The 27,725-nt window shown below is 47.1% G+C and overlaps 1 protein-coding gene across 1 annotated transcript; it reads right to left on the reverse strand.

Annotated features, from left to right (window-relative positions):
* Nucleotides 1-549: 549 nt before the first annotated feature.
* On the reverse strand, nucleotides 550-27,361 carry THRAP3 (thyroid hormone receptor associated protein 3). The gene is made up of 13 exons (XM_058040149.1): nucleotides 27,291-27,361; nucleotides 22,446-22,504; nucleotides 18,690-18,772; nucleotides 14,890-15,050; nucleotides 10,006-10,911; nucleotides 7,884-8,624; nucleotides 7,180-7,352; nucleotides 6,623-6,734; nucleotides 6,281-6,365; nucleotides 3,817-4,001; nucleotides 3,023-3,215; nucleotides 2,302-2,451; nucleotides 550-2,034 (listed from the first exon to the last, which is right to left on the reverse strand). Exons 4-13 carry the CDS (start codon nucleotides 15,024-15,026, stop codon nucleotides 1,813-1,815), a joined length of 2,904 nt encoding a protein of 967 aa, XP_057896132.1. The 5' UTR covers nucleotides 15,027-15,050; nucleotides 18,690-18,772; nucleotides 22,446-22,504; nucleotides 27,291-27,361; the 3' UTR covers nucleotides 550-1,812.
* Between the last annotated feature and the right edge of the window lie 364 nt (nucleotides 27,362-27,725).

A 27,725-nucleotide genomic window follows, 5' to 3' on the forward strand; every position in this document is an offset into this window, starting at 1 on the left:
TCCAGGAGACAGCCTGGATATTCCTTTGGGCCAAACTCGTTGGACCCAGCAATAGCAAGCTGGGGGCAGGGAGAGGGCAGAGAAGGATGGCAGAACAGAGGTTCCATTGCACTCCCAGGTGTGGCCACTCAGGCCAAGGAGCTGGGGACACTGGGCACCCATTTCCTCAGGCTGGCTCACGGCTGAGAGTGAAGGAAAGCACCACCAGCACTGCCCCAACAGCTCTTGGCCAACTCCGTTACCCACAGCAGCCAGCAAAGCTGAGCTCTCCCTTGGGATGGAGAAGCAGCTGCTGCTGGGCACAGGCAGGGCAGCACACGGGGCTGCAGCTGCCCGGCCCATGAGAACTCCTGGTGGAAGGATGGAGCTGCTCCTGTGCACGGTGACACAACCCCTGCTGGCCAGGCTGTATGACCACTGTCCCCAGGCTGCCAAAACAGCAGCTGAATTATCTATTAGTGCATAAAACCCAACAGGGAGTTGCTCCCCTGTTGCTCCTTGGTCCTTTCAGGCTCCCACCCAGCAACTCAGGACACAAACCAAGCAGAGTTACACCTACGACTTATTTTATTGTATTTTATTTGCATAAACAAACTTCGGGGCTTTGCTAAACAGGAACTGTTCAGGTCAAAACAAACCAAACTCTAGCTGGTGTGTGGGGAACAGCACAGCAATCCTGGGGAGAGGGACAGGGGGAGCACGGGCACGGCTGTGCCTCCCCGCCCAGGCTCAGACCTGGCCGGGAACCCTCACAAACTGCTCCAGAATAAAGTAGAAGAGAAAAAGAAATGCATCCTAAGGGCCGTCCTCAACCCCAGCTCAGGAGGAATCTGCTTTTTGGTTTTATAAAAAGATTAATAAAAAATATTGAAAAATTCTCATCTCCATTTATATTTTTCCCCAAGAAGAATTCGGAAGTTCCTTAGAAAACTGTGTCGCCTTGGAAAGGGCACTCAGGTCACAACCAGCTGCAGGGAGGAGACACAAATGCTACAAAGCAGTTTGGGGTCCAGCACACACCAGGCCTAATAGTGAACACAAACAGTGGCCAGAAGTAGGGTGTAGTTTTTTTCTCTTTTAAACCATGCTAATTTTGTTAACTTCCAACATAAAAGGAAAACAATAATTTTTAAAAGGCCCTAAACTCAACTGTTACATTAAAAAAAGTTAAAAAAAAAAAAAAAAAGGTCATAGCAGTTTGGTCCCAACAAATGAACATTTAGATGTTTACTCACATGCTTCATTATTTTCTTATTTATAAGAACCAAAAATAGTTTCCAAAATTATCTCTGAATTGATGCTACTACGTATGTAAAGGCCTAAAATAAGCAGAATTTAGAAAATTGAATACACAATAGGGGAGGAAAATTTGAGCGGGCGAGTGAACCCCGACTATCACTGGGTCAAATTATAAAAGAGAAACAAAATGTCAGGACAGGTGAGGTCAGGTGGGCACAAACTAAAACCACATCGTCCTCAAAGCCTGTTACCAAAAAATAACCGACCATCCATAAGGTCACAGAGAAGGGAAAATCTGGGGTCTCACCCAGCGCTTGACCGTATCCAGTCCAGAAGGGAAGAGAAGTCTTTGGGAAGAGAAACTCCAGGAGCGGATCCGAGCGTAAATGATGGATCAGTCCCAGTCCGTGCTTGGGGAGGCTGAACTCTGGAAATGCAGTTAAACAACGTCGGGATGGTTTCCGAGCTGCTCTCCAGGGCTCTGCTCAGCACGTGGGGATCACCCTGACACCCCAGCACCAGCCTGACCCCTCCCCTCCCGCCGGGGCTCCCAGCACCGCGCGGGCCCCGCGGCTACTCGGCCGTCGTCTGCAGGGCGTCCTTCTCCTCCCGGTTCTCCATTCCGCTTTCGTCGTCTTCGATTTCTCCCTCTTCCCCACTGAACTTGTCATGAGCCCACTTGGGGCTGGTGCTGGACTTGCGGAACATGAAGCGGCCTCTTCCCCGGGGGAAGGCGCCACGGCCGCGGCCCCTGTTCACCCACTTGTCCGTGCCCTCGCCCTCGCGGTCGTCGTGCTGCACGGGAAGCCAAGGAGAGCAGGTGAGACAGGCTGGCACCGCCCTGCACCGCGCCTCTGCGACCGCCCTCGGGGCTCCACTTAACGGGAACCACTCTACAGGGAGCAGGAACGAGCTCTCCTTAGGCAGGAGCCGGCAGCTGCCCATGAAGCGTCACCCGGAGCCTTACCTGCTGTGTCAGTGACAGCGGGTGCTTTTGGCTCTAAAGCACCTGAGCCCGGACACACCTGGAGCACACGGGTGTCTCAGCACCCAGGTACGTACCAAGTAGTATTTCTTGCTCTTAGGTGTGTACTCAGGGTCCCACTCCTCCTCTCTGCTGCGCTTCTGGAAGTCGTTGTTGCCGCCGCTGTTGCTGTTGTTGTTGCCTGAAAAGTTGCCTCTGCCCCATCCTCTCCCTCGAGCTCTGAATTGCTGCAACACAAACACAGAGGAGAAAAATAGAACAGCTGCAGAGGCAGAATCCTCTCACCCCAGCCAGCTTCCAGGGCTCCCAAGATACCCAACATCCCATCCAAAACACCTCTAAAACCCATCACTAAAGCAAGAAGACAGCTTTAGCATGGCCACATCACCTCCTGCACTCATGATTTTGGGTTTTAGTTCATCTGATCACACAGCACATCACAGCTAGATGAAGATCACCTGGAGGCATTTCCAGGGCAACCCCAAGCAGGTGAGACCCCTCTGTACACGGACTGCACACATGAGTGTGGCCAAACCCCAGTGGAAGCACAGTGTGTGCCCATCGGGCTGCTCAGCATCACTAATGCACAGAAGCTTCCAGGCTTTGTTCTGCTGGAGTTTGCTGCCCACAGCACATCCCCAGCAGCCTGGCTGATGCTCTAAACCTGGAGTGATTCCACTGGGGCTCATCACCCTGAGGGCTTCTCCTCCAGGGCAGCTTTAACTGAGAGCAACACACAACAGCCACTTCTGCCCACTTTGGGAATCAACCCTCAGGGCACAGGTGGAGAACACTTACAAAGGTTCCTCTTGCTCTTCCTCTCTCATTTGGACCAGAGAATTCCTTAGTCCCAAGGCGGGACTTGTCAAAGCCTGTGGAGCTCTCCTCCCTCTCCTCAGTCTCCTCGGGATACTCCTCTGCTTTCACTGAGTGAGAGGACCACGATGACGATGAGCTGGACCTGGATCTCTCCCGCACCCGTCGGTGTTTCCTGTTCCAGTGATGGGAACGGAGGGGAGTGGGACACAACAGCATTAGGCACTCAGCTGTGACCCATCAGATACAAAACCACTTCTTTATCACTCCCTTATCAATGCCATGGCTCTCCTTTTCCTACTACAAGAGGAAAAGCCATAGTAAGAGCTCAGGCTTTAACACAGGGCCCAAGACCTCTCCTGAAGGAACCTGTTGCTCCTTCCTAAGGTGTTTACACCATCTGCTCTCAACTTAGCATGCATCCATGGAGTTTTAGTCAAATGGAAAATTAAGCTAATAGAAAAGGATTAAATTAACATCAAAGCCAAGTCATTTTAACATGGCTGTTTCTCTCTTGACACAACAGGAACAAGAAGGAAAAGTGACTCACCCATCCTGACACATGGAGCTTTCCCATCTACCTTTTACAATTATTTAGTGTTTCTGAGAGATACAATGATAGCCAGACCACACGCAGAGGGGTAGCTCAGGCCACTGGAGGAGTTATGTCACAGGGGCACAACTGTGTGCACAACTGTTGTACACGGTGTCGTCTCCAACCTGAGCAGCAGAGACATGAGAGGCACAAGCAAATGGCTACTGGGTTTCCTACATACTTTTTCTTTGAGCCTTTGTGACTTTTCTCCGTTTTCTCAGTTGATCTTTCCCTCGAGTGACTTGAATCTCTCGAGTCCACCGACTCCCTGGATTTATCGCGTTTAAGATCTCTTTCCTTATGTTTTTTACGGCGTTCAATATCAAGGCGCAGATCAACAGGGTCGTCCTTATATTTCCCTTCAGCCTACAAACGCAGAGGAGAGGGAGGGCAGAGTTGAACACAAGGTCTGCAGTGCCCCAGCTCAGCACCATTTACTTTGCTTTACTGACTGCACAGACTTCTGGAGAACTGGAGTTTAACTGAGCACTAATGAATATTCCACTTTAAGATGTCAAATAATGCACTATTAAAGTAAGTCTGTCTTTGTCAGAATTCAATTTTCCTACACTTAAAATCATTGATTTTTAAACTTTTAATCTCCTCTTTAAACAGCATTAAAATAAACAGTCTGGTAGAGGGGAGGGAGACATGGGAGCTGACATTTACTGTACACCACAGCCAGCAAGGATGCGAACAATTCAGGGATTCTATCCAGCTGTTTATGGACCACAAGGACAGTGTGGCAGAGCTCTCTGACAGCCCATGGGTGCACCTGAGGTCCTGCTGACAGTCTCACCTGGGCAGGAGCCAGAGGGATTTTAATCCCAGGTCTAAAAGTGATGCTCTGGGAGAAGCAAAAGCTCTTTGCTGCTTGGAGCTACCCAAGATTAGTGATCCAAGGGGAAGGAGGAGGCCAGTGAAAGGCAGCATCCAAGGGGTCTGGGAGAAGGCCAACTTGCCATGGATAGGGAGGCATTACTATGTCTGTCAGGAAGATTTACTGGGTGCAGATGCCACCTTCAGCTCCTTCCCCTGGGCTGGAGGGCACCGTGTGACAGGTGCCACAAAGTCCCACAGACACACTCTGTGCGTCTCCCACAGTCCTGCCAAGTCTGCCAAAGCAAGCTGGTGTCTCACAGAGCAAAAACCCACCAGCTGCATGAAAAATTAAAACTAAATTTACATTGCTAATTAAAAACAAACATAAAAGACACCTGGCAGTGCTTGCTTTGAGCTGTATTTAAATTGGTACTTCAAGAAGGGATTGGGAGTTTCTTTGGGAAAGGAGCAGTTGCTGTCTCTGCTCCTCCTTTGAGCCCTGTGGCACCTGGGTGAGATTCTGCTGCCTGCCCTAAGTGACAGTGGCTGTGGTTTGACAAAACTGGGCAGCAGGAAGCCTTACAGCATGTTGGTACCAACACCCAGCCTCAGCCATTGCTACTGCATTTACACAACACTCATCTTGGGAACTGTACAACTTGATATGCAACATACATCAAATTAATCACCTTCAATTAAATACAAAAGGATTAGTAATTCTCTAGCTGTTAAATTTTTACTTACATGAGTTTCTAACCACTTTTTTGTTTAAATAAATATGTCAAATAACGCAGGAGTGAAAGCAGGCATTTTGTTTTGGTATTTTGCTCTTCTACTTTCCCCAGGCAAAGAGCTTTAATTTCTACTCTGAGAATAAAACTGCTCCCAACACGATGGATGACAGAAAAGTGACAAAATCAGCAGCAGCTCCCTTATGTGGCACAGCAAACACCTATTTGGGTTTGGGAGGGCACGTCTGTTTCACGGAAGGCTGGCGAGCTGTTTGGAAACCACGTTTATAACACACTCTGCCAAGCTGATGCTCAGAGTTCAGGCCCATCAAATCCATCTCACCATCGTCCATGTCAAGCCACAAGTGTGTTTGGAAAAAATCGAAAACAAATATGAAACAAGTAAGGTTTCAGCAGGACTGGTTAAAATCTCTTCAATGTAAATATGTATGAAGGTGAATAAACAAAGGTTAAAATCTCAAACATTTTACGTTAAGCCTTTTTTATGATTGTTTACAGTGAGTGCAATGGCTTAACATTCATCTACTCAGCAAAGCTAAAACACTCAATCCCAAATGCTCTGGATCTAAGACAAGTGCTGAATGTTAAAGTAACAGCAATCAACAGAAATGGCACAGTCAGTTGTTAGAACAAAATTTATCAACTGCTTAATAGTGTATCTGCTTTAGCTCAGCATTTAGTTTTACTTTCCTCTTTTTGACATGCATGTCTTTGAAAACATGGTTGGCAAAATTGCACGTAACAATGGAGTTAATCATACTTACAAGCAGAAAAATATCACAAAAAGTCTCTTCTCTCATCATGGGCACTTGTTCCAAAAATCCTCTCTTTTTTCTCAAGCTCACCTCAATTGACTTTGGGGTCATTTACCATAGTCTAACCACTTCACAAAGGTTGTTGATACATTTTTAATAAAAATTAACCCTTTGTAGTTCATTTTTAGAATTATGCCCATCCTTAAAAGAAAAACACAAACTTAAGTAGAGAGTAATTTAAACAAAAACATCACTGTTAAGTTCATGCCCAATGCACTCATTTTGTTGAATTAAACTAATCAGAGTAACAGTTCACCTTGAAGCCAGGATCTCTGGAGCTTTTCGATTCCTCTTGAGAGAATCCATGTTTTCTAAAAGTACTGGGAGATATATCTATCCTCCTAAAGGAAAAGAAAAACCAACATAGGTATAACCTTGCTCATAAGAAGAACCTGAAGATTTTAGATCAAATGTCCTTTAAAGCAGACCAGTATTTCCAAATATGTATTTAAAACTCCCCCTATATTTTTCCTTTTTGTGGTTTTTTTTTTGGGTGAAGCTAGTTATACACTTGAATTATTCTGGAATCATTCCAGAGTTTAAGAAATGAAATCTGGAATACTTCTGCAATGTTAAGACTGTGTCTAATGGCACCAACCTGTGGATTTCAGGGCTCTTTTTGTTTTTAGCTGCATCTTGTTCCATTCCTTTCTTTAGATATTTGGTAAAGCGTTCGTTCAGCGTCATAGCTGAAGACCCAAAGTGATGCTCTGTCAGGGGTTGGAACAAACAATACCAAAATATTAGTGCCAGTTTTGTAAAAAGACAAAGCCCACCCATCCCACAGCCTGTGAAAACCCAGGTGCAGGTCAGTGAAGCACCGTGGGGATGAGCTCTAATACTGCTGACAAACTGCAGTTTCAATTTTTGGTGTTTCAGTGAAATGAACACAATTCCTTCAAGTGAGTCACAAACTCATCAGAACACAAAATTCTAAGTCTCAGACTCTGAATATTTCTCAGGCAATAACAAGAACAGCTTCTGCCTGTGCAGAGGAGTATTTATGTAAATAAAGACGATTGTGATCGTGCTGCTCCTCTCATCTCTGGAATATCTGCTGGACAACAACTGCAGGCATTTTGAGTGCACAAACCCCACTGATCAGGGCAAGGCAGGAGTGAACCTTCCCCAAGGACACACAGACTCCTGACTCACCTCTTACATGATGGACTATAGTCACTATGTGCTGAGCAAACAGTTCAGAAGGGCTGCGCTGCGACTGAGCCGACTGGATGTGATGGAAAATGGAGCGGAATTCCTGCTCCTTCTTGTTGCTGTGCACCAGATCCCTGCACAGCTTCCTCTCCTGGGCCAATATGCCACTGGGACTGCAAAAAGAAGAGCTCATGAAACAAAAAAAATGGGGTGAAGGAGAGGAATTTAGGGTGTTTAATTCTGCAGGAGCTGGGAGGTCACTGATGGTTTATGTTGTTATCAGGGAGGCACCCACGAGTACTCAAAAACTCCTTTAAACATCCCTAAACACACTGCTCCAGGTTACTGTGATTAATTCAGGTCACTATTCTAATGCTGCATGGAGAATAAGAGTAGTAAAACACATGGCAGAGAATCAAATGGATTTAAGCATCACAGTAGCTCCCCTGCACAACTCAGCTTCCCTCAGCCAGAAGCCACTGAGTACCTGACTCCATCTGGGGCTCTTCCCAAAGCCTGGTGCATCCCAAACTAATCTTACACAGCAAAGGTTAGGAAAAAGTTAATCTCTAGCTCCCAAACAACAAATTGTGATGCAATATTGCTCAGCCTCCCTCACAGTTGGCAAGCACATGGGGATCTCAGGAAGAAAAACAGGAAAAAACATCACTACTGAGACTGCTCAACAGCTGGCAGATCCTTACCGTGCAAGATCCTCATCGAAGGAATCCATTCGAATATTGACCTGGGCCTCACGAGTAATGGAAAAGGAGGATTTGCCAGGAGTTAGCCCCTCTACTTTGGTGCCTGGCTTCTCCTTCACCTCAGATGCCTTCCTTGGTGGAGGGGAAGAGCTTTTTTCCTGGCTTGACTTGTAAGTGGTCACTCTAAAATTCTTTTCAGGTACAAAACCTCTGTGACCAGATTCATTTCTCTTGGATCCCGATCTGTCTTCTTTTTTGGATCTTTCAGAATAGCTTTCCTCCTCCATTTCATCAGGCTTCCTTTGCTTCTCTTTCCCAGGTGGCAGGAACACCACACCTTCCCATTTTCCTGACCTATCCTCCTCTTGACTTTTACTTGAAGTCGCTACGACTTTAGACATAAATTTGGGCTCATCATCAAATTCCGAATCTTTCCGGCCCTTTGCCTTGTCTTTCTTGTCCTGCTCATCTGTTTCATCTTTCCCATAATGACCTTCCTTGTGGAACTCTGGGACCTTGAGCTTGTCAAAGTCATCCCTGAACTTGTAGCGCTTGGGCGACTGGCTGCCGCGGTATCCCTTCTCCGAGTCAGCTTTCGATCCATACGAGTCAGATTTTGCCTTTCCATCTGTTGATCCCAACTCAGAGAAATTCCCTTTTTCTTTACTTTTTTCTTTCTCAGCATTTGTTACTTTCTGGTCTTTGTCTTTCCCATTCTCTGTCTTCTGCTCTTCCAGATACCTGATCATAAAGAGACATTACAGGAGGTTTCTTATTAGAGCTCAACGAGGTCAATTCTTCAGTTCAAAGAGTCAAAACTTCAGAGAACACCAAGTTATGCATGTACTGAAAGCTGCCTCTAGGCCCTAAAATAATTAAAATGTCAAGCAGATTACTCAGACTTTTGTTCTCACTAAATTCAGCAAATGTACAAGGAGATGGATATGCAGAACTGATGGAATGAGGCTCAAGGACAAATCAAACCCAGCTGACCCACAGATGCATTGGAAGGAAAAGAGGAACATCTTACCCACTCTGTTTATTTACTTACAAACCTGGTTCAGGAGAACAACACATCAAACCTTTCAAATTGGACTGTTCTGCTTTTAACAACACACTGGAAATAAAAGCCTCAAAAGCTACTTCAAATTTGGGATGCAAGTTTCATAGGTAAGCTAAATATTTCATGACAGACTGCAAACACAAATAAAAGCAAACAGGTTAACAGAGGAGAATATGCTGCTGGGAGAGATAAAACACTTCTGTTGAGAACAATTCAGCTGGTTTATAGCATCTGAACAGATTTAAAGCATTCACAAATCAAAACCCTGGCTCTGTGGGACAGCAGGAAAGCCCAAGGACACCCGCTCCATGCTTTGGAAAGCCCAAATAAAGAGTCACAGGAGTTTCTCCCTTTTTAAATTTCAAACATCCTTTATATAGAATCAGCTCAAACCATCTTTTAAAACAATAAAGACTTGAAAGCACTTGTGAATGGTGCTGTATCTTTTAAAATAAAGTGTCTCCTTTGGGCACAATCTGCAGTGCATTAATCTAGAGAATGATGGAAGCAGATGCCTTCTGCATGGAAGGCTGTCTTCATTTTAGAGATGTATTTGGTGCTTTAGTTTCTCATCCTACCCACACACACAGGCATGAGCACTGCAGCTGCACCTGCCCCAGGCTGCTTGCAGCAGGATATGCAGTAGGATTTAATTAATTTCTTCTAATTTACAGTACCTAACAATTCCAGAAGGCAACACTAAAAATGTCTATAACCAACACATACATAACTGGGAAATGTGAGCTTCCAGCTGCCAAGAAACCTCCTTGGGCAATCTCCACTTCAAATGTTCATGGGCTATGAACATTTTTGCAGCGAATATATACAATCTTTAGAAGTATCCAAGTTGGAAAACCAATTCCAACTTCCTACAACTCTGGGCTGTGTTTTCTTCATAATTCAGAAAGGACTAGGCCCAGAGCTGGCAGTATGCTGGCACAGCTTGTAGCTGGAGCCTGCCTCAGCCTCTTGCCCTGCTCATGGAGCATCCACACGTGCAGCTGGCTCCTCAAAAGCAACCCCAAAAAATAACCCAGCACCACAAAACACATCACTTGCCTCTTGGAGAAGGCTCCTCCCCCGGGAGCCGTGCCCTCCTCCTTCGGAGCGGCACCATACAGCGAGCTGACGGGTGTGGGGCTTTTGCACACCGGGCTCTTTCTGCTGGGGCTCATCCCTGCCGAGCCGTGCTCGAAGGGGCTCTGGTGGGAGCCCCCCTGGAAGGAGCTGGAGCCGCTCTGGGCGGCAGAGCCCATCGGGGACGGGCTGGAGCGCGGCGGGCTCGGCTTCTGCACGGGGCTGGGCCGGGGCGAGCGCCGCCGCACCACCACCGACTGCAGCGGGCTCTTGAGGGCAGGGCTGCGCTCGCGGGGGCTCAGCTCCGACACCGAGCCCCGGGACGTGGAGCCCGTGCCGTAGCTGCTGACATCTTGCCACGCTTTTGATCCCTCGGATGCTTTGGTGTCTTGAACCCCCGCTCCTGAGAACTGCTGCTCCTTAGACTCGTCTCCTTGGTTATCTCCCGCGGCCTGCGACGCCCGGGCATCCTTGGAGGATGATTTCTTCTCCTTTCCAGATTTACGCTTGGAAGACTCAACCCGACTATGATTGGAGGACGAGCGGGAAGAGGAAGACCTCCTTGAGCGGTCTGAAGATGATTTATCAGAATTCCTGGAATGGCTCCTGGACCTTGGGGAAGGAGATCTCCTCTTGGGCGAGCGGGAGCGCGACCTCCCCCTGCGCGGGCTGTAGGCCTGGCGGTAGTTTTGCCAGTTGGATCTGTAATTGCCGTATCCTCCTCGGTTGTACTGGCCCCAGGGGTAAAACCCTCGGTTCCGCCCACGGAAATAATACGGCCTCCGGTAGCCTCTGTTATGGCCTCTGAAATCTCGGTTCTGATACACTCGTGGGTGGTTCCTTTCTCTGTTGTGAGATGGAGAGTAGGATCTTGAACGAGACCTAGAACTGATTAAAAAAAAAAAAAAAAGAATTACACAAATATTTTATGTTATAGTTTCTTTTCATAATTTATTTTTGGAGTTTGTTCTTCTGTCACAACTTTTTATTTGAAGACATATTTTAAAACGACTTCAAAAAACTCATTTCTCAGCTTTTAAAAGAAAATCCTTTGGTTTACCCTTATCTGATTGAGGTATTACACTTTGCTGTGAACAAATTGCAGTGGAAATAACTTGTACCTGTGATACTGTCAAATATTTGATTTCAGAATCACTGCAGACACCATGATAAGCAATGTTGCTCTCTATTTTGCTGGGATGAAAATGGCTGCTATCCAGCTTCAGAAAAAGTGACAGATCTCAATCATCCAGCCCTTAACAGCTCAAGGTCATGGTTATACCTCACCCACAAAGAAGTATATTTTATACAAACCATGCTACTGTTATTGCAGCAGACCCCAAATCTCCTTCTCTTGTCCCAACTTCAGATGCACTTTAAAATTCCAACAATCCAGATGAAACCTCACTTTTTAGGCAGGCAAGTTCAATAAATGGCTACACCCCAATAGCAGCAGGGCAGCAGTGGGGTGAAGGGCACGCTGCCCTATGGGTTTAAGCTCTCAGAGGTGCATCCCATGGCACCATCCTGTGGTTCCATCCCATGGCTCCATCCCATGGCACCATGACTCCATCCCCTGGCACCATCCTATGGCTCCAACCCGTGGAATTCCGGGGCAGGGACAGCTCTGGGACACCTCTGCCAGGCACCACCAGGTGCCGCTGTGGATGTCCCTGCCCACATCCACAAAACCAGAATCCTGGAATGCACAAACCCTGGAAAAATGCAGACTCCAGTGACTAACTGTCCCAGCAGCTTCTCCCGTTAAATTGCTGTGGTTGTGTAACTGTTTAAAGGTCCCGTTGTAGCTACAGGAAGGACTGGCCAAACTGGGAAGTTGAAATAGAACAAAGATTTTTCCAAATGGAATTTTAGTAAATAACATTCATTGGAACAGTTTCCACAGCCCTTTCTGGCTCTGACACACACGTTGGTCGTACTCCAATGGACATGAACTTCCTCACACGGATCTCAGTGCTGCTCCTCACCTCTCACACCCCAAACCCCCAGAACCAAAGGAGAACAACCTGCTGTTGGAATTCCTAAACAGTTAGCACACATGTGCAGTCAGAGATGAACTTTAGTTCCATTTTCATTTCTTCCTCCTACCAAACAGGTCACAGTTTAGCAGGAAACTCTTATTCATACTCCAATCATTGCTAACAAACAGCTTAACGACCATTTTAACAGATTTTTCCATCCAAAAAACTTATCTGAGGCACTTCTTCATTCAAACAACAGCAGCCAGAAGGAAAAGCAAGAGAGGCAGGAGGCAAGAACCAGTTATAAGAAGTTCTAGTCCAAGGCATGAGGAACAGACACGCTCAATTTTCAGACAATGCTGCATCTGTGATCAATTATCAACAAGGACCTGTCGTACAACGCTTCCAAAATCTGTTCTAGTGATTTACAGAGGCTGCAGCAGGAAGATTTCACTCCAAAAGTTGCAGACTATTTACCAGAAATTTTTTTAGAAAAATACCGTAAAAGTTATGCAGTAAAAGAAGCACCAGAAGTGATAATTGCCCCAACTCTGCCAGCCCCCAGAAGTGTAGGCACTGCACTGCTCCAGGGCTCCCAGCATTTACAAGAAGTGAGAAGTAAAGTCATAAAGAAAGCAGAACATATTAGGCAGACTCCAACACAGCACTGTAACTTAGGAGAAACAGAAACCTACCAAAAGAAGAATAAAACAATTTGTGGTGCATCCTGAAGTACACAGCATGGCCTTTTATGCTGAGATCCCACCAGACCTACCTTGGAGCACATCCCAAGGCCAGGCAGAGGGGCTGGGCTGGGCTGACCCCCTCCATTCAGACTCCTTTTGTTTTTTTTAAAAAAAGGAATTATTTATAAGGCAGAAGTAGCTTCAGCAGCAGCACAGAGGAAACAATCATGTTTGCACAAGGTGCCTTTTTCTCAACTGCCAAAGCTCCTTCACTGCTAGGAGATATTCCCAAATGAGCAAGGATCCTCCAGCATTCCAGCTTCCTTCTGCAAAGGGCTTGGTTGGACTCAAGTCTCCGCCTCTAATTTAGTTTTGTCATGTCCTTCTTTCTCCAACTGTACATTCATTAGAGCTTCTGTACTTGTAAAATCTCTAACTGGTAACACTTGCACGTGGTTCACAGCCCAGAGGATTTTCAGAGTACGTGTTATTCATATGAGTGAAAAGGCAGGAGAACACCATTACACCCCCTCCAACTGGAATGGCTTTGCCAGATGCAGAATGCTTAGCCAAGAGAAAAGGAAAAAAACAACATCCAGGGAAGACACAAGCCTGTAACATATTAATAACTTCTTAAAATTAACTGCAGCAAAATTATTTTTTATTCACTTTGTTCCTCCAGGAGGATCTTCCTTGTTACCTGGCTCCTGAATGCCAAGGGGAGGAGCAAGAATATATCAAGAATTGTTCCCACCTTTTGTGACAGAGGTTCTTGGATGAGGGAAGAGATGAGGATCTGACTCCGTGTTTCAGAAGGCTTGATTTATTATTTTATTATATATATTATATTAAAACTATGCTAAAAGAATAGAAGAAAGGATTTCATCAGAAGGCTGGCTAAGAATAGAAAAAGAAGGAATGATAACTAAGGTTTGTGGCTGGGACAGAGTGTCTGAACCAGCTGACTGTGATTGGCCATTCATTAGAAACAACCACATGAGACCAATCACAGATGCACCTGTTGCATTCCACAGCAGCAGATAATCATTGTTTATATTTTGTTCTTGAGGCCTCAGCTTCTCAGGAGAAAAAATCCTAAAGAAAGGATTTTTCATAAAAGATGTCTGTGACACCTTTCACATCAGTGTCTAAAATTGATTTTAAAATTTGCTTGAATTCACCTTTCTGGAGCAGAAACACACATGATGACATCTACAAAGACCCCTCCAGTCTGGGATCCATTACATTAAAGCCTCCTTAAAAAAGCCAAAGTCTCAAAAGAAAGATCTTGAGTGTGTTGACAAACATCTTACTCTCCTATTTATTTATTTATTCACAATTTATTCTCCTAAGTGACTGAAACACCCCAACAGCACAGGTTGGCAGGAAGCAGCCTGACACACACAACACACTATCTGTCCTGGGATCTCATCAGAGTCTTTCCCTGGAAAGGAGCTAAGTGAGAAACCACCTGCAAGGGAGGAAAAGCCCTGTTGCACTGTCCTAGGGTGACATTATGATGCTTGTATCCCCATTTGTGTGTTCTGTTCATGCTGGATATCATGTTCTGTGCCTTCCAGACTGGCTCTGCAGAGCGAATGATTTGTTTTGGTTTTGCTTTCAGCCACTCTCCCACAGCTGGTGGGACACAGAGACAGGGCAGTGCATGGTGCTGCTTTTGCTTTTTGCTTTGCTTTTTGCTTTGCTCTTGCTTCTGCTTTGTTCCTGCTTTGCTCTCGCTTTTTGCTTGTGTTCATTAGTTAGTAGCTAAGCAGTCCAAATTTTCCCTGGACTGTTTCTCCTTTCCCTTTTTTGGACCAACTCGAACCTGCTCCGGACTGGGCCCTGGGAACACCGAGAGTTTGCACCTTGGGCCTAGTGGGGCCTACTCTGGGCAGCAGCTGCCCCAGCACAGGAGGGACTGAGAACAGAGAGACCATCCCCAAGAGAGACTTTGTGAATTTGTCATCTTTGTCAGAGCGGCGACAGAGTGGTGTCACCTGCTATTGTTCATTCTGTGTGCTGGGGGTGCTGTGTCTGTTAAATAAACAGCTTCTTTCCACTTCTCTCCAAGGAATCCTTCCCAAACCAGTTGTGGGGAGGGGCCGTGTGGGTTTGCTTTCTGGAGGGGCCCCTTTGGAGATTCTCTCCCAGATTTGCCCTAACCCAGGACAGGCACCCTCTGGGTGCACACTCACCTCAGTCTGCGTTTCCTGGAGCGTGAGATGGAGCGGGACCGGGAGCGGGACTTGGAGAAGGAACGGGAGCGGGACCTCGAGCCAGACCTCGAGCGCGAGGAGCGCGAGCCAGACTTGGATTTGTTCGTTTTAGACATCTCTGCAGGCACCTGTCAGTGCACCTGAGGGAAACAGGGACATACAAGTATTTGAGAAATGAAGCATGTGGTTGATAGGAGAGGACAGGCAGCACCTGGCAGGCTGACAGACTCCAGGCACGTGGAGCTTGATAAGGCTGGAAATAGGAATGTTTGAAGTGCCTGCTAGGAACAGATGAATGGTGCTGGGCTCAGAATAGAAGGTTTATTTCAGTCCAAAGAGGAAAACTGCAAAAAGAATAAAAGGCTCTGAACCCAGAGTAATCACAAATGAGAGTGTGATAGTTGAAAGCACCAAGTTAATGCAAACCTGGGAAGGGGCAGGGCCACGGTGCTGGCTGAGGCAATGACACCTCTAGAGGCAAATTAGCCCATGGAAGTGAAAATTCCATGTAATTGCAGCCACATCCCTGTCTGTGCAGCCAGCTGCCACTGCTTTAAAGGACAGGGAAGAAAGAAAAAAGCTTACCATCAAAAACCCCACCCCATAAACTTTTATCTAAACTTTCAGAGGCAATCAAAAAAGAGTTGATACTCCAGCCCACAGGAATGTGACCCTATTTGCACAGCTCTGCTCAGGCTCAGTCCTGTCCTCTCTGCTGGTGCAGTTCCTGCAGTTGCTGTGATCAGTCACCAGCGTGGATCACCCAGCCAGGAGTTCTGTTGCAGCCAAAATAAATCAGATGTCCTTCCAAACAGATTACACTGTAGCACTAAATGACTCAAAATAGCTGTAATTATGAATTACCTGGGCTATTTTCAGGCATGTATCCAGGTAAAGGTTAGAAAATTCCTCAGATGATGATTCAGGGAATAGTCTGACCACACAAATCTTTCAGCTACACCCTCCCTGATCTGTTCTCCTTTACCAACGAGCAAAATTTGCATTAATTCAATAAATTATCAACAAACTTTCCACCTATAATGACTAATGAAAAAGAGCCAGAAATAAAAAGGAACTGTGTTAGCACAAACTTCATCTTTTTTTTTACCCACTGTTTAAAAATAGAGACATTCAGGTACATAAACATAACTGATCAAGTGTGGCTGCTGCTGTTATACCCATTTTAAGGAAATTCCAGAGGACTGACTTGCAATGCCTCCACTTCCAGAGGCTCTCCAAAATTACATATATGGTTACTAAAGGCTTTAACTTCTGCCAGGGCACTTCTAGGAAAAACAATGCCTGGGACAGGAGCAGCTGCTGGGAGAGTAGATGGGGGTTCATCATCAGAGCTGGGACTTTCTAGAAATGGGAAGTTGGCTTTTATTCTAAAAAATCATGTTTCATGCTCCTGTTCTTCCCTTTAACTATGCTAAAGATGTTAGATCAATTCAACTGAATTATTTGAATATATTCCACATCAGAAAGCACACAGGAAAAATAATAAAATTGATGTTCCTGTTCTGTTAGGAAACAATAGATGTTGTTTGATTCCCTGTTGCCCCAGGAATGAAAATCAAAAGATATTGCTACTGAGAACTGAAGTTTGTTCTTGTGCTTGGCGATGTTTCAGAGAAAAAAAATGTGTGAAAGGATAATTTTTAAGTATTTCCTCTTAATTCACTGAATATGTCTGTTGAACCACTTCCTGCAACACTTCCTACTCTGTTGCTCACAACAATCCAACGCTGAGCACTGGAAACCAAAACATGGAAGAGGAGAAGAAAGAAATGGTAACAGGAACTACTGCAAGATACAGAAGATGTGGCACCAACTCTCAGGAAATCCCAAGAAGACCCCAAAATAGATTTTTAAATTACCACTTTGATCTGCTTAATAGTTTTTGCCTTTCACTTTGATCTACAGCACTTCCCAGCCAAACCACCCTGGTGTGTGCAACGTGTGCCAAACGCTCACGTCCTGGATTCTTTATCTCTGCCAACATTTTGAAGTTGATTCATTCCTAACATATGAAGTAACTCCTACTAGGATAGAAACAGAGTTGCTATGCTCCAGCAGCACTTAAAAGGTTAAACAAACTGCACACTGGAGTCACATCAGCTCTGCTGAGTTAACTGCAGTTGTAAACTTACTGTGATACATTTAGTTTTAAGAATGACTGACTCAGATAAAATATGTTCAGCAAGATAACCTGCTCTGAAAGCATCTATTCTTATAGAAAGGATTTTATATTTTTTAAAATAAAGAGGTGAGTGAAGCAAAGAAAAGCTCTGAGAATAGCAGTGGCTGCTGACCTCCCATTTCCATTTTCCCCGGCCCACAGAGCTCCTGGGGATGCAGGAGTGTCCTGAGCAGGGACTGCAAGCAGAAGCATTTGCACAGTGCTATGGGGACTCATCCTTAATCTGCCCAGCCACAGAACCCCCCAAAGAGCAGCTCCTCCTGCACCTGGGAAGGGACAAGGCTGCTGCTGCACATCTCCTCTCCCAGCAGGCAAGCCTGGCTACACTCATCTGGAAGGCATGTCCTGCTGCAAGCACTGCCAGGGATTCTCAACTTTTGTTTTTTTGGTTTGTTTCCTCTGCAGGACCAGTTCTAAGCTGTCCAGCAGATCTTCCCAAGGAGTGTAGTGTCCCATCCAAAAACACCCTGGTTTTGGATGTCATCTGTGTGCTGAGTTTAGAAGCTCTGGTAAGGCACCATCCCCTGGGAAACAGACACCTGACAGCTTGTTCATCTGTCATAAAACCACATTGCATAGAGCAAACTTTGCTTTCTCCATTCCCAAACCCTCTGGGCAATCCAGCAGACCACTGATGGAAACAATAGAGGAGCAAATGCTCCCACTAAAGCACCACGATGGACTTTGCCCAGAAGGCAAACTATTGTCAGGAAACAGTGGCAGGAAAGTTAATGTTTTACCTCCTGACAGAGCCCAAAAGAGAAGCACAACTCTGCTCCACTCTGCAGCAATGAAAAAAAGGTCACCATTGAGAGTCCCTCACAGCTGGGCCCTTCCATGAGCTTCCACAGCTTTGGAATTTAAATGCTCACAATTGTTAAGGAAAACTTTTAATGCCACCGATGGAAATCACTGCAATGCTCAAGCAAAGGACAAAGCTGGAGGAGGGCACATGGCACAAAATGGGATTTAACACTTAGATCAGTGGGACATTTAATAATCTGGCCAGTTATGGTTTTTAAATAAAGAGGTGCCTGTAAGTGAAGCAAAGACAAACTCTGAGAATAGCAGCAGCTGCTGAGGTCCCATTCCCATCTTCCCCTGCCCATGGAGCTCCTGGAGATGCTGGAGGAGGGCACAAGGCACAATATGGGATTTAACACTTAGATCAGTGGGACATTTAATTATCTGGCCAGTTATGGTACATGGGGGAAGCAGTGCTCTTCTCCCAAAAATCACCAGGGCATAAATCCAGAGATGAATCAATACAGCATTAAAAAAACCAAAAATAGGTACTACTTTTTATAGGATACCCAGGATTTTTTCACTAAATTGTTCTACTTTACCCTTATATTTTGCAGTTACTTGGGAAGACAAGTCCAAACATTCCAAGACCCAAGGCTGATTTTTTTCTTCTAAACCTGCTCCATATTTTTTGCACAACAACAATGAAAGCAGAATTTTACCATCAGTCTAACCTGCAGCATGCCCAGAAGAGAAGAGATATAAGAAGTCTACTACAAATCCCAAGACAGGCAGTTTTACCTCTTGTGAATATTTTATTTGCTGTGCCTACCTGCTTGAGCAGGCTCACACCTTGCACCCTTCTGTCAGATCTCACCGTCTCAGCTCTGTCAATTATGAAATCAAGAAGAAAACCTGAAATGAGAAGAAAATACACCTTTGTACATGCACTCCTGTGCTGCCACCAGAGGTGAACTGGCTGCCCTGCTCATCAGATCCCCAGTGTTTCAGGGAACACGCACACCACAGCTGACCAGGAATTTTTTCATGGACTTTTATGGAAAACGTAGGTTTCAAAATGATCGTTCGTGCTTCCAAAATTTTAAATCTTCTTCTTTCTTTGCTCCACCTCCCCTGCCCCATCCCACCTGCTGTGACACACATCTGTCAGTGCACCTGTACAGCCGTGCTGGAGTCATTTCTCTCAGCCCATTTGAATGGTCTTACTGGGCTCAGGACTAGGGATTTTGCCATATTGTTAAAGGGATCCACAAGCCAACAGAAACAATTCTTTTCCTGACAATTCATCCATCAGCATATCGCCGTCATCCAAGGGAGCCACCAGTCCACTGGGAGCTTTTCTGACAGGTCTACAGTTACATTTCAGAATCCTTCCATGCACTGCTGGAGGGAGGGGTGGAGGTTTTAGAAGAGAAAACAACAGTAAACACAACCTCAGCAATTACTCCATGTTATTAAACCTCTGAGCTAACAGCAAGAATGTCACTTACTCTGTGTTCAGCCACAAAACAGACTTATTTAAAGGTATTAATTTCTTGTCCTTACTTCACTGAAAAAGTACAGTTTTCAAGTAGCCTTGAAACCTTTCTCTGAACTGGTGATTAAGTCCTGTTCTCACCCAAGAGGAAAGGTGGTGCTGCAAAGTTTAGTGATTTTTAAATATAAAGAACAACATGCCAAAGACCTTTTTTTTATTATTTTTACTGTTGTCTTGTCCATCAGTCTAAATGTCCACAAAAAGAAATCTCAGCTTATATCTTACAAACATCTTTGACTTCCAGCCTTTCACAGTGGCAGAAAGAGTTTGTCATACCCATTATTTCTTTGTGACCCTTGGGCTCTGGGTTTTTTGTTTATTTCCCAAATATCATTGTTACCAGTGGTTTGCCACAATCCCACACACAGAGGTGTCATCCAGAGCAAAACCTGCATTCTCCTTTGGAGAAAAATAATATTCCTGTGTTTAGAGCACTACTACAGAAAAAGTAACCAAGTCAAGACACAACAGGCAGGAGTAGCAAACCCTTCTTCCAGGTAGTGAAAGGAAATTGGGAAATTGAGCAGAGAGCTCAATGCTCTCTGCTGAAGTGGAAATGATAGTTCAGGAGTTTCTTATTCCAGAACACTGTAAAGAACATTTCCATGGGCCAAGTCATGGGTCAAATTGAAAACACTGCTGGTTGTCAAAAAGCCTTTTTCCAGGAATCTGCTCCCTGCTTCCAACTGGCCTGTGTTACTTTGTGACTCTTTCCATTCATTACAGTGGTTTCCGTTTATCACACGGTGTTTGCAAACACTCAGCTCATAAATATTAAATGTTTTGTAAAAGCATTTGTAGGAAGCTCTCTGGAAGTGCTGTAGGAAAACAAAAATTTTGCTTTTTGCTGGCCAGCATTTGAGTGAAGCTGTTGTGATTTATTTTGCTGTGAGGCCCAAAGCAAATGAGGTGGCACCTCATTAGAGAGCCCATTTCTGCCCGAGCCTCTTGGCATCCATTTGGTGTCACCAGCACAGACATTCAGCTCAGGAGGAACAGCTGAACTGCTCCTTCATTTGCTCAACACCCCTCATTACCAGGAAAGAAAAAAAAAAAATTAATTCTCCTTCTGCCAGCTCTACAATTCCTAATCCCAAGCCCCAAAACCCAAACAAGATTAGTTCGTTCTGAAAAAAACTAATAATCCCACAAAATACCTTACAAAGTGTGCTCTGTATAATGAGGCAACAACAATCCCTGCAAAAATAAGCTTATAAAGAGTTGCAGCTCTCTCCATGTCCCTGAAGTGCAGCAGCAAGTGCAGAGAGCAGACTCATCTTTGTAAGTTCAGAACCCAACTCTTAAAACCTCACTTGCTACTGGATTCTTCCTTTTCTAGCTAATTTTTGGTGCAAGATGCTTTAAATATGTTCTTGATATCAATGGAAACCTTGAGGGGAAGGGTAGAACACAGTTCCTACAGCCAGGCAGGGAGGAGCAAATTAAAATGTTAATTATAATAAAATTTCATTGGGGGAACAAAAAGCAGAATGATTTCTCTTCCCAGATTCAATACCAATGTGTTTTCAGAAGATTGATGACACACATTAACCAAAGCTACAACTACATCTACAGACCTCCTCAGCAAAAAAATGTCCCAGACAACACTGCTGAAAAAAAATTACCAAAAATCTAACCACAAAACAGAGTGTTCTACTCTAACAGGAGTTAAACATCCAAAATTATTCTGCCACAGCAAAAGAAATACAAATTTGTCAGCAGCAGTTTTAATTTCTCTCTGGCCTACGTGTTTTCAAAATTAAGATCTTCCTTCAAGCACATTTGGGGTTTCACACCATGAAACAAATCCCTAAAGAAGTTTAACCCTGAGCTCCAGCCCTGGGTTCAGATAATTAGAAGCAGTTTTTATGGAATGGTTGAAGAGTATTTACAGGTTCTTGTGGAAAGAACTGATTCTACAGATTGTAGTGCTGAACAATCCCATTTCCAATTATTTTGACCAGCTACAAACCCCAATCAGTGACTTTTTGAAACTGGCTATTTGAGAGACACTGTTTTACAAATGTTTGAGCTTAAAAAGTCAGATGTTGTTATTCAGACAGTTTAGTGACAGGGAGCTCAAGGAAACAATCCAAGAAAAAGCTGATTAGAAATCTGGGTGTTTTTGTTACAGAAGTTGGGTGGCTGGAATTTATGTTAAACACAGAAGAAAATATCCATTTTTTTTTTTAAAAAAAAAGGAAAAATCTATTTCATCAGCTTTTTCTGTCCAAATTTACAGAGCTTGGGAAAAGCAGAAAGATTCAGGATTTTCCCCAAATTGATGGCTTTGTCACAGCACAGCCCTGCTGTTCTGAGCAGCTTTGGATGCTGGGGGGCTGGGAATCCATGCCTGGAGTTCTACAACCCCCACAAGAAGCAAATAATGATCCAATTTACTCCCCTTAAGAAAACTATTCACAAATGAGTTAACTGAAAGAATTCAAACTCGTGTCTAAGTGAGTTCTCAGCAAAGGGAGGATGAACTGCACCCTCCAGGACATTTCCATCCCCTCAGGTGTTTGCCAGCTGGAGCCACGCTGAAAAACGTGGAAGTTCTGCTTCCAAATAAACAGCAAGTAACAGCAAAACTGTTTGACTGTGGGATCTTTGGAATTTCTTCTGCAACACACAGTATAGTTACAGCCAAAAAATCTCCTGAGGAGTTACAACTCTCCACACATTTAACCTATGGAAATACAAACTCCAGCAAATGTCATTTATAAGCTGAAAAGAGAAAAACTGCTCACATTCTCAAGCCAGCACTTCATTTATCTCTATCTTAATGGGAATCCCACTACCTCAGGGATTTCCATGACCTGGTATAACATTTAAAGTCCTTTTTTTTTTTTTTTTAATTGTGGTATTATTGTAAGGACAATGCACCAGACCAGGCCATCCCTACACTCTGACAGACTTCAAAACTGAGAGAAATGCCTGTCCACAGGAATCCTGCACATATGGAATAAGTTTACTTGAACAATTATTTGAACACTTATTTGAAAAATTTTCCATGCTGTGTTCACATACCTTGTACAAGTGTCCCATCAAATCTGCTTCTAAACACTGCTTCTTTAGAAGTGATTGACCTAAGTAAAAAAAAGGAAAATCAAATTTAAACCAAACCAGACACTGGCAAATCCTTTTATTTCAGCAGCACAGGAAAGGATTCTGATTCCAGCCATTCATCTCAGCACTGTTTCCCAGTAAAAGAAGGCCACCAAAATAACCTCATCTGATCAGACAGTGCATACACAGGTCTTAACTCAGGAACCCAACCTCACCCACAGCCCCACAGGAGCAATTCCTGTCATTATTTCAGGTGTAAATTACCATGTACACCATGCCACCTGGTATCACATGTCCAGCCCCATGTTTAGGCACAGGTTAGTTAGTTAACATCATTAATGCTGAGCCTCAGTGCCTGGAAGGCTGAACTCCAGCCTGACACCCCACAGCCCCATCACCTCCAGTGCTCCCACTGCAGAGCAGCCACTCCTGGAGGGCTCCTGGCCCCGCTTTCACCCAGCCAAAGGCAGGAGCAGTGCCCAGCCCAGCCAGCTCCTCACCCTGCACTCCCAGCAGGGGCTCTCTGGCTTTGCACACCCACCTCACCCCGTAAATCATGGCAGGCTAAAAATGGCCGGGTGACGACTGTGGGGGTGAAATTGTGAGCGGGGCATTGCTGAGGGATCGCTGGAGCCGCGAGCAGGGCTGTGCACAGGCTGCACTCACACACCACAGAGGCACAAGGTGTGACAGCAGCAAGGGCATGGACAGAAAACCCCTCCTTGGGTAGGAAACAACCCCCAGAGCAGCCAGCTGCCATCTCTGTGTGCCATTAGCTTCACTTTTTTTTTTTTTTAAGGCCCGGCAGCTTCCGGTTACCATGGAGGGAGGCAGCGCAAACACCATTCCCAGCTGGCATGAAATGTGATCCCGTGATTTCACTATTCATAGCCCTGACATGATAAAGCTAAATTAAGCAGGAACTCTTCACTTCTCCAAGCTCCCAGCAGTGACTCCCTCAACGCTCAGGCCCTCCTAACACAGTTTCTGTGTCAGGAGGGGAAGGATGTTTCCTTTAGGGTAGCAGACTCCAGACCCACACACCCAGCCTGGCACCCAGAAACAAAATGGCACCGGCTCCTTGCAGGCATGATCTGAGCTGGCACCAGCAGGAACAAAGACCTGAGGAGCTGTCAGGGCCAAATTTAACTTCCTCATCCTGGGACTCACTGCAGAATCTCACAGAGCAGTTTAAGCTTTGTTACCAGGCCTGTCCAGCACGGGCACCACCGCGTCCATGAACAGCTCAGGGGGCACTGGCACAGCCCCAATGCCACCAGCAGCTGTCACACAGCCTGGCACCATCAGCTGCTGTAACTGCCACCATCCCTCCTTTCTCTTCCATGGCCTGAACTATGTGGCTGAATATCCTGCAATTCCTGCCTCACCCAAGAACTCCCTGTACTGTCACAATTCTGAGGAAGCCACACGACCCAAACCCCACATCCCTGCCCTGGCACAGCTCAGGATACTGTAAACTTTTCCAGAAATGGAGAGAAAGTTCAAGGGCTCCGTGGCTGCTCAAACAATTAAGGAGTTCCAACACGACAAACTGTCCTTGCACAAAGACAAAGCCAAGTGAGCTGAAAAATACTCAAACTTCTGCAAAACCACTCTATTCCTCCAGGGATACAACCTGGGAACATCATGGCCTTACAATGAAAAGCATCCTCAGGCTTATCCAGCCCAGCTCAGCACTCCCTGGGCCTCCCAAAGCAACATTTTTTTGACAACAGAGAAAGTGGGAACAGGTAAACTAAATTTAGATCTGCTGATGTGCATGGATTGTGACTTACTCTGTGTTGGTGTTTTATAACCATAACATTTTTGTTTTCTAATAGCAACACCAATATCTGAAAGTGTTCACCAGCTTTCCTGCACCTCATGTGAGCCCACATGCCTGGCCTGCCCCAAATGATCATTTTCTTTAATACTTTACACACTTCCTGACTTAAATCAGCTGGAGAAAGCAGCAGACAGCTAAATTATATTATCATAACCCCATCAGCAGAATATCCTATTTTTTTGTGTATTTTTTTTACAATGCACATGACAAAACTTTACTTCCATGAAAAAGAACTGGAAGTGGAGGTCAGGGCACTTGGCTGGCCCAAACCCCAGTGTCCATGGAAGCCTCTTCCCAGACAGCATTGCTGAGGCACTGACTGCAGAATTGTCTTCCAGAGACACAACTGGCAGAGAGGCAGGGAATTGGGAAGGATGGAAAACAGCAGGAAGTCAGCAGGGTATAACCCAGCAGAGACAGAGGCAGACAAAGAACAGGGGCAGGGATCCATGGCTGCTCCACCTGCTGCTGCCAACAAGGCTAGGTGAACACGTGGCTGCAGCCAGAGCACCACTGCTCTTTACAGCCAGTAAATCTCTTTACAGATTCATTTAGGTTGGAAAAAACCTCCAAGATCATCAAGTCCAGCCTGTGACTGATCTCCACCTTGTCACCCACTGAGTGTCACATCCAGGTGTTCCTTGGACACTTCCAGGGATGGGGACTCCAAACCTCCCTGGGCAGCCCCTCCCTGCCAATGCCTGACCACCCTTTGCAATAACCTGACAGGTAAAAGGTTTCCTCTTTGGATCTCTGGACAAAAAAGGATGTGAAAATGAAGTAAGGGGCAGCCCTGCACCTCCCTCATCCCACAGACAGGAGCCCAGAACTCTGCAACCCCCTGTGACCAGACTGCAGCATTTCCAAATCACTTGTGTGGAGCAGACACCAAGGCCCATGCACTGCAGCGCTGCCTCAGGAGCAGCATTCCCGGCCTTCAGCTGCCTAAGGACATTGCAGGAGAGGGCTCAAATCAAGTTCTTACCCGCCCTCCCCGTTCCTGCAAAGTTCTCAGCAAAGGGAGGATGAACTGAGAAATGTCAGACAAAAATCACAGGGCCCTAGACCCTCCGGAGGATCCTATGACACAAAAACATACATTTGCAAAAGCTCTCTACACTAACTGTGCCGTTTTGTCCTTTCATCTGCTGTGAGATTGTGCAACCCATCACAAAGGTCACAAAGCCAGGCATTTCATCACTCCCTGCTGGGCACCTGTGAACTTCCAGGACACAGAACAACCACAGACACTCCAGGAGAAGACCCTGCTGTGTCCCAGCACTTGCTTTCCGTGCCTACACTGACTCTCCTTTGGGAGCCAAAGCTCTGAAACACCTTTGGAGTGAGTGGAGCCAAGGCTGTGACACCCAATCCCTGGGAGCAGCTCTCCCAGCCCAGCACCCACCAAGGGCACAGCAAAGCCCCCCCGAAATGTCCCACACCATCAGCACTGACACAGCATCTGCCCTCGTTCCCCGTGAGAGGGAATTCCCAGGAGTCCTTCCAGAGAGGAGCTGGATGATTTAATGATACTCTCAGGAAAAGCAGCCTGAAAATGTCCATTTGCTGATGTGACCCTGTTGCTGCAGCAATAAAGGCTCTTCTCTTCCAGCGCCAGCTACAAGAGAACCCAGACGTGTTCCAAATGGTTTTACATTGTTCATTTCAAGCAGCAAATCTGTTCTTGTGCCACAGCACCTGGCACATCACTGTACACATAAAAATCAAGGAGTCCCCCACCTCTGAGAGGTCTTTAGAGGATGGTATTGCATACGCCACACACACACAAATTCAGCTGCTCCTCCCAAGGCAGGGCACAGAGAATGGCTGCACACTGAAAGTGGGTTTGGAGTGAAGATTAGGGAGGGTGGTGAGGCCCTGGCACAGGTCACCCATGATCCCTGCAAGTGTCCAGGCTGGGAAAGGGAAGGTGTCCCTGCACATGGCAGGGGGTGGGATGGGATGAGCTTTATGGTCCATTCCAACCCAAACCGTGCCATGATTTGGTGATTCCATGGAGCACCGCTTACTCCACACTTACCACGTCACTTTCCACAGAAACACCCAGAACCCCATCCAGGAGGAAATACACTGACAATCACCTTGGGCGTGCTTTGAAATGAATTTTTAGAACCCTCCACCACGCTCGTTTTCCCAAAACACCACGAACTAGCAGAAAAACCCTTTATCAGCACACGGAAAACGAAGACTCAGGCTTCACACGTGTGTCTGAGCCACTGCAACGCCTCTTCTGCCACATCGCCTGAAGTTCAGCCAAACTTCCCGAGCAAGCAGGACGCAAAGCAGGCAGCGAGAGAGCGGCGACCCCGATCCCTCCCGGCGCACCGGGAAGCGGGCGGTGCCGAGCGCCGCACCGGGAGCCGCACACCGGCGGCGGCTGGGACAGGACACGGGGCGATGGCCGCGGCTCCCTCCAGGTACCGGGCCCCGGCAGCGCCTCCCGCGCCGCGGCAGCCCGCGGAGCCCCGGACACCGGGATGGGACCGCTGGAGGAGGGAACCTAAAGGGCGCGGCCCAGAGGCGCGGGCGGAGGACGGGGATCTCCGGGAATGGGACAGCGGAACGGGCTGCGAAAACCACCCCGGACCACGAGCGGCTCCGGGAAAGGGCCGGGCAGGCCCAACCGGCCCCGGGGCCGCGAGGAGGCGCCAAGGCCTGCCCGGGCCCAGGCCTACCACGAGGCGCCGCTGGGGCAGGGCCAGAGCGGTGCCGAGAGCCGCGAACGAGCCTCGCCCGGGGACATGCGGGGCCAGGACACCGGGAACGGGGGGGAGCAGCGCCGCGGTGAGGCCCAGCAGGGGCGGGAGGGGGGAGCGAGCAGAAGCCGGGCGAGGAGGCTGCGGAGGGCGCGGCGGGGAGGGATGGGTGAGGGGAGCTCGCGGTGGCGGCGGGCGGGGCAGAGCCGGACCCCGCGGACCCCCCGGTGCCCCTGCACTCACCGGCGCCGCTTCGCCGCGGCCCCTCCGCACCAGGCGCCCCCTCCGCCTCCGCCTCACGCACTTCCGGCCCGCGCGCGCGCTCTGCCCGCCCGCGGGGGCCGCCGGGAGCCGTAGTCCGGCCGGCACAGCGCGCCCCCAACCCGCCGGCTCCGCCGCACTACAGCTCCCGGCGGGCGTCGCGCGCGCCATTCCGCCACTTCCTCCTCCGCCCGTGGCGCGGCAGTGCGCGCAGCCCTTCCGGCGGGGAGCGGCTCCGCGGGCGGGAAATGGCGGCGGGGGCGGTGATGGGGCGCGGCGCGGCCTCCTCCGCCGTGCGGGCGGCCAGGGCGCGGTGCGGCCCTCACCGAATGGGCCTTGCGGGCCCTCTCCCGTCCAGCCCTATTGTAACCCTCCCGGTTTGTCCCACGTGCGGCTCCCGAGGGCCCGGCAGGGAAG

This window comes from Melospiza georgiana, chromosome 24, assembly GCF_028018845.1.
Source record: "Melospiza georgiana isolate bMelGeo1 chromosome 24, bMelGeo1.pri, whole genome shotgun sequence".
NCBI lineage: Eukaryota > Metazoa > Chordata > Aves > Passeriformes > Passerellidae > Melospiza > Melospiza georgiana.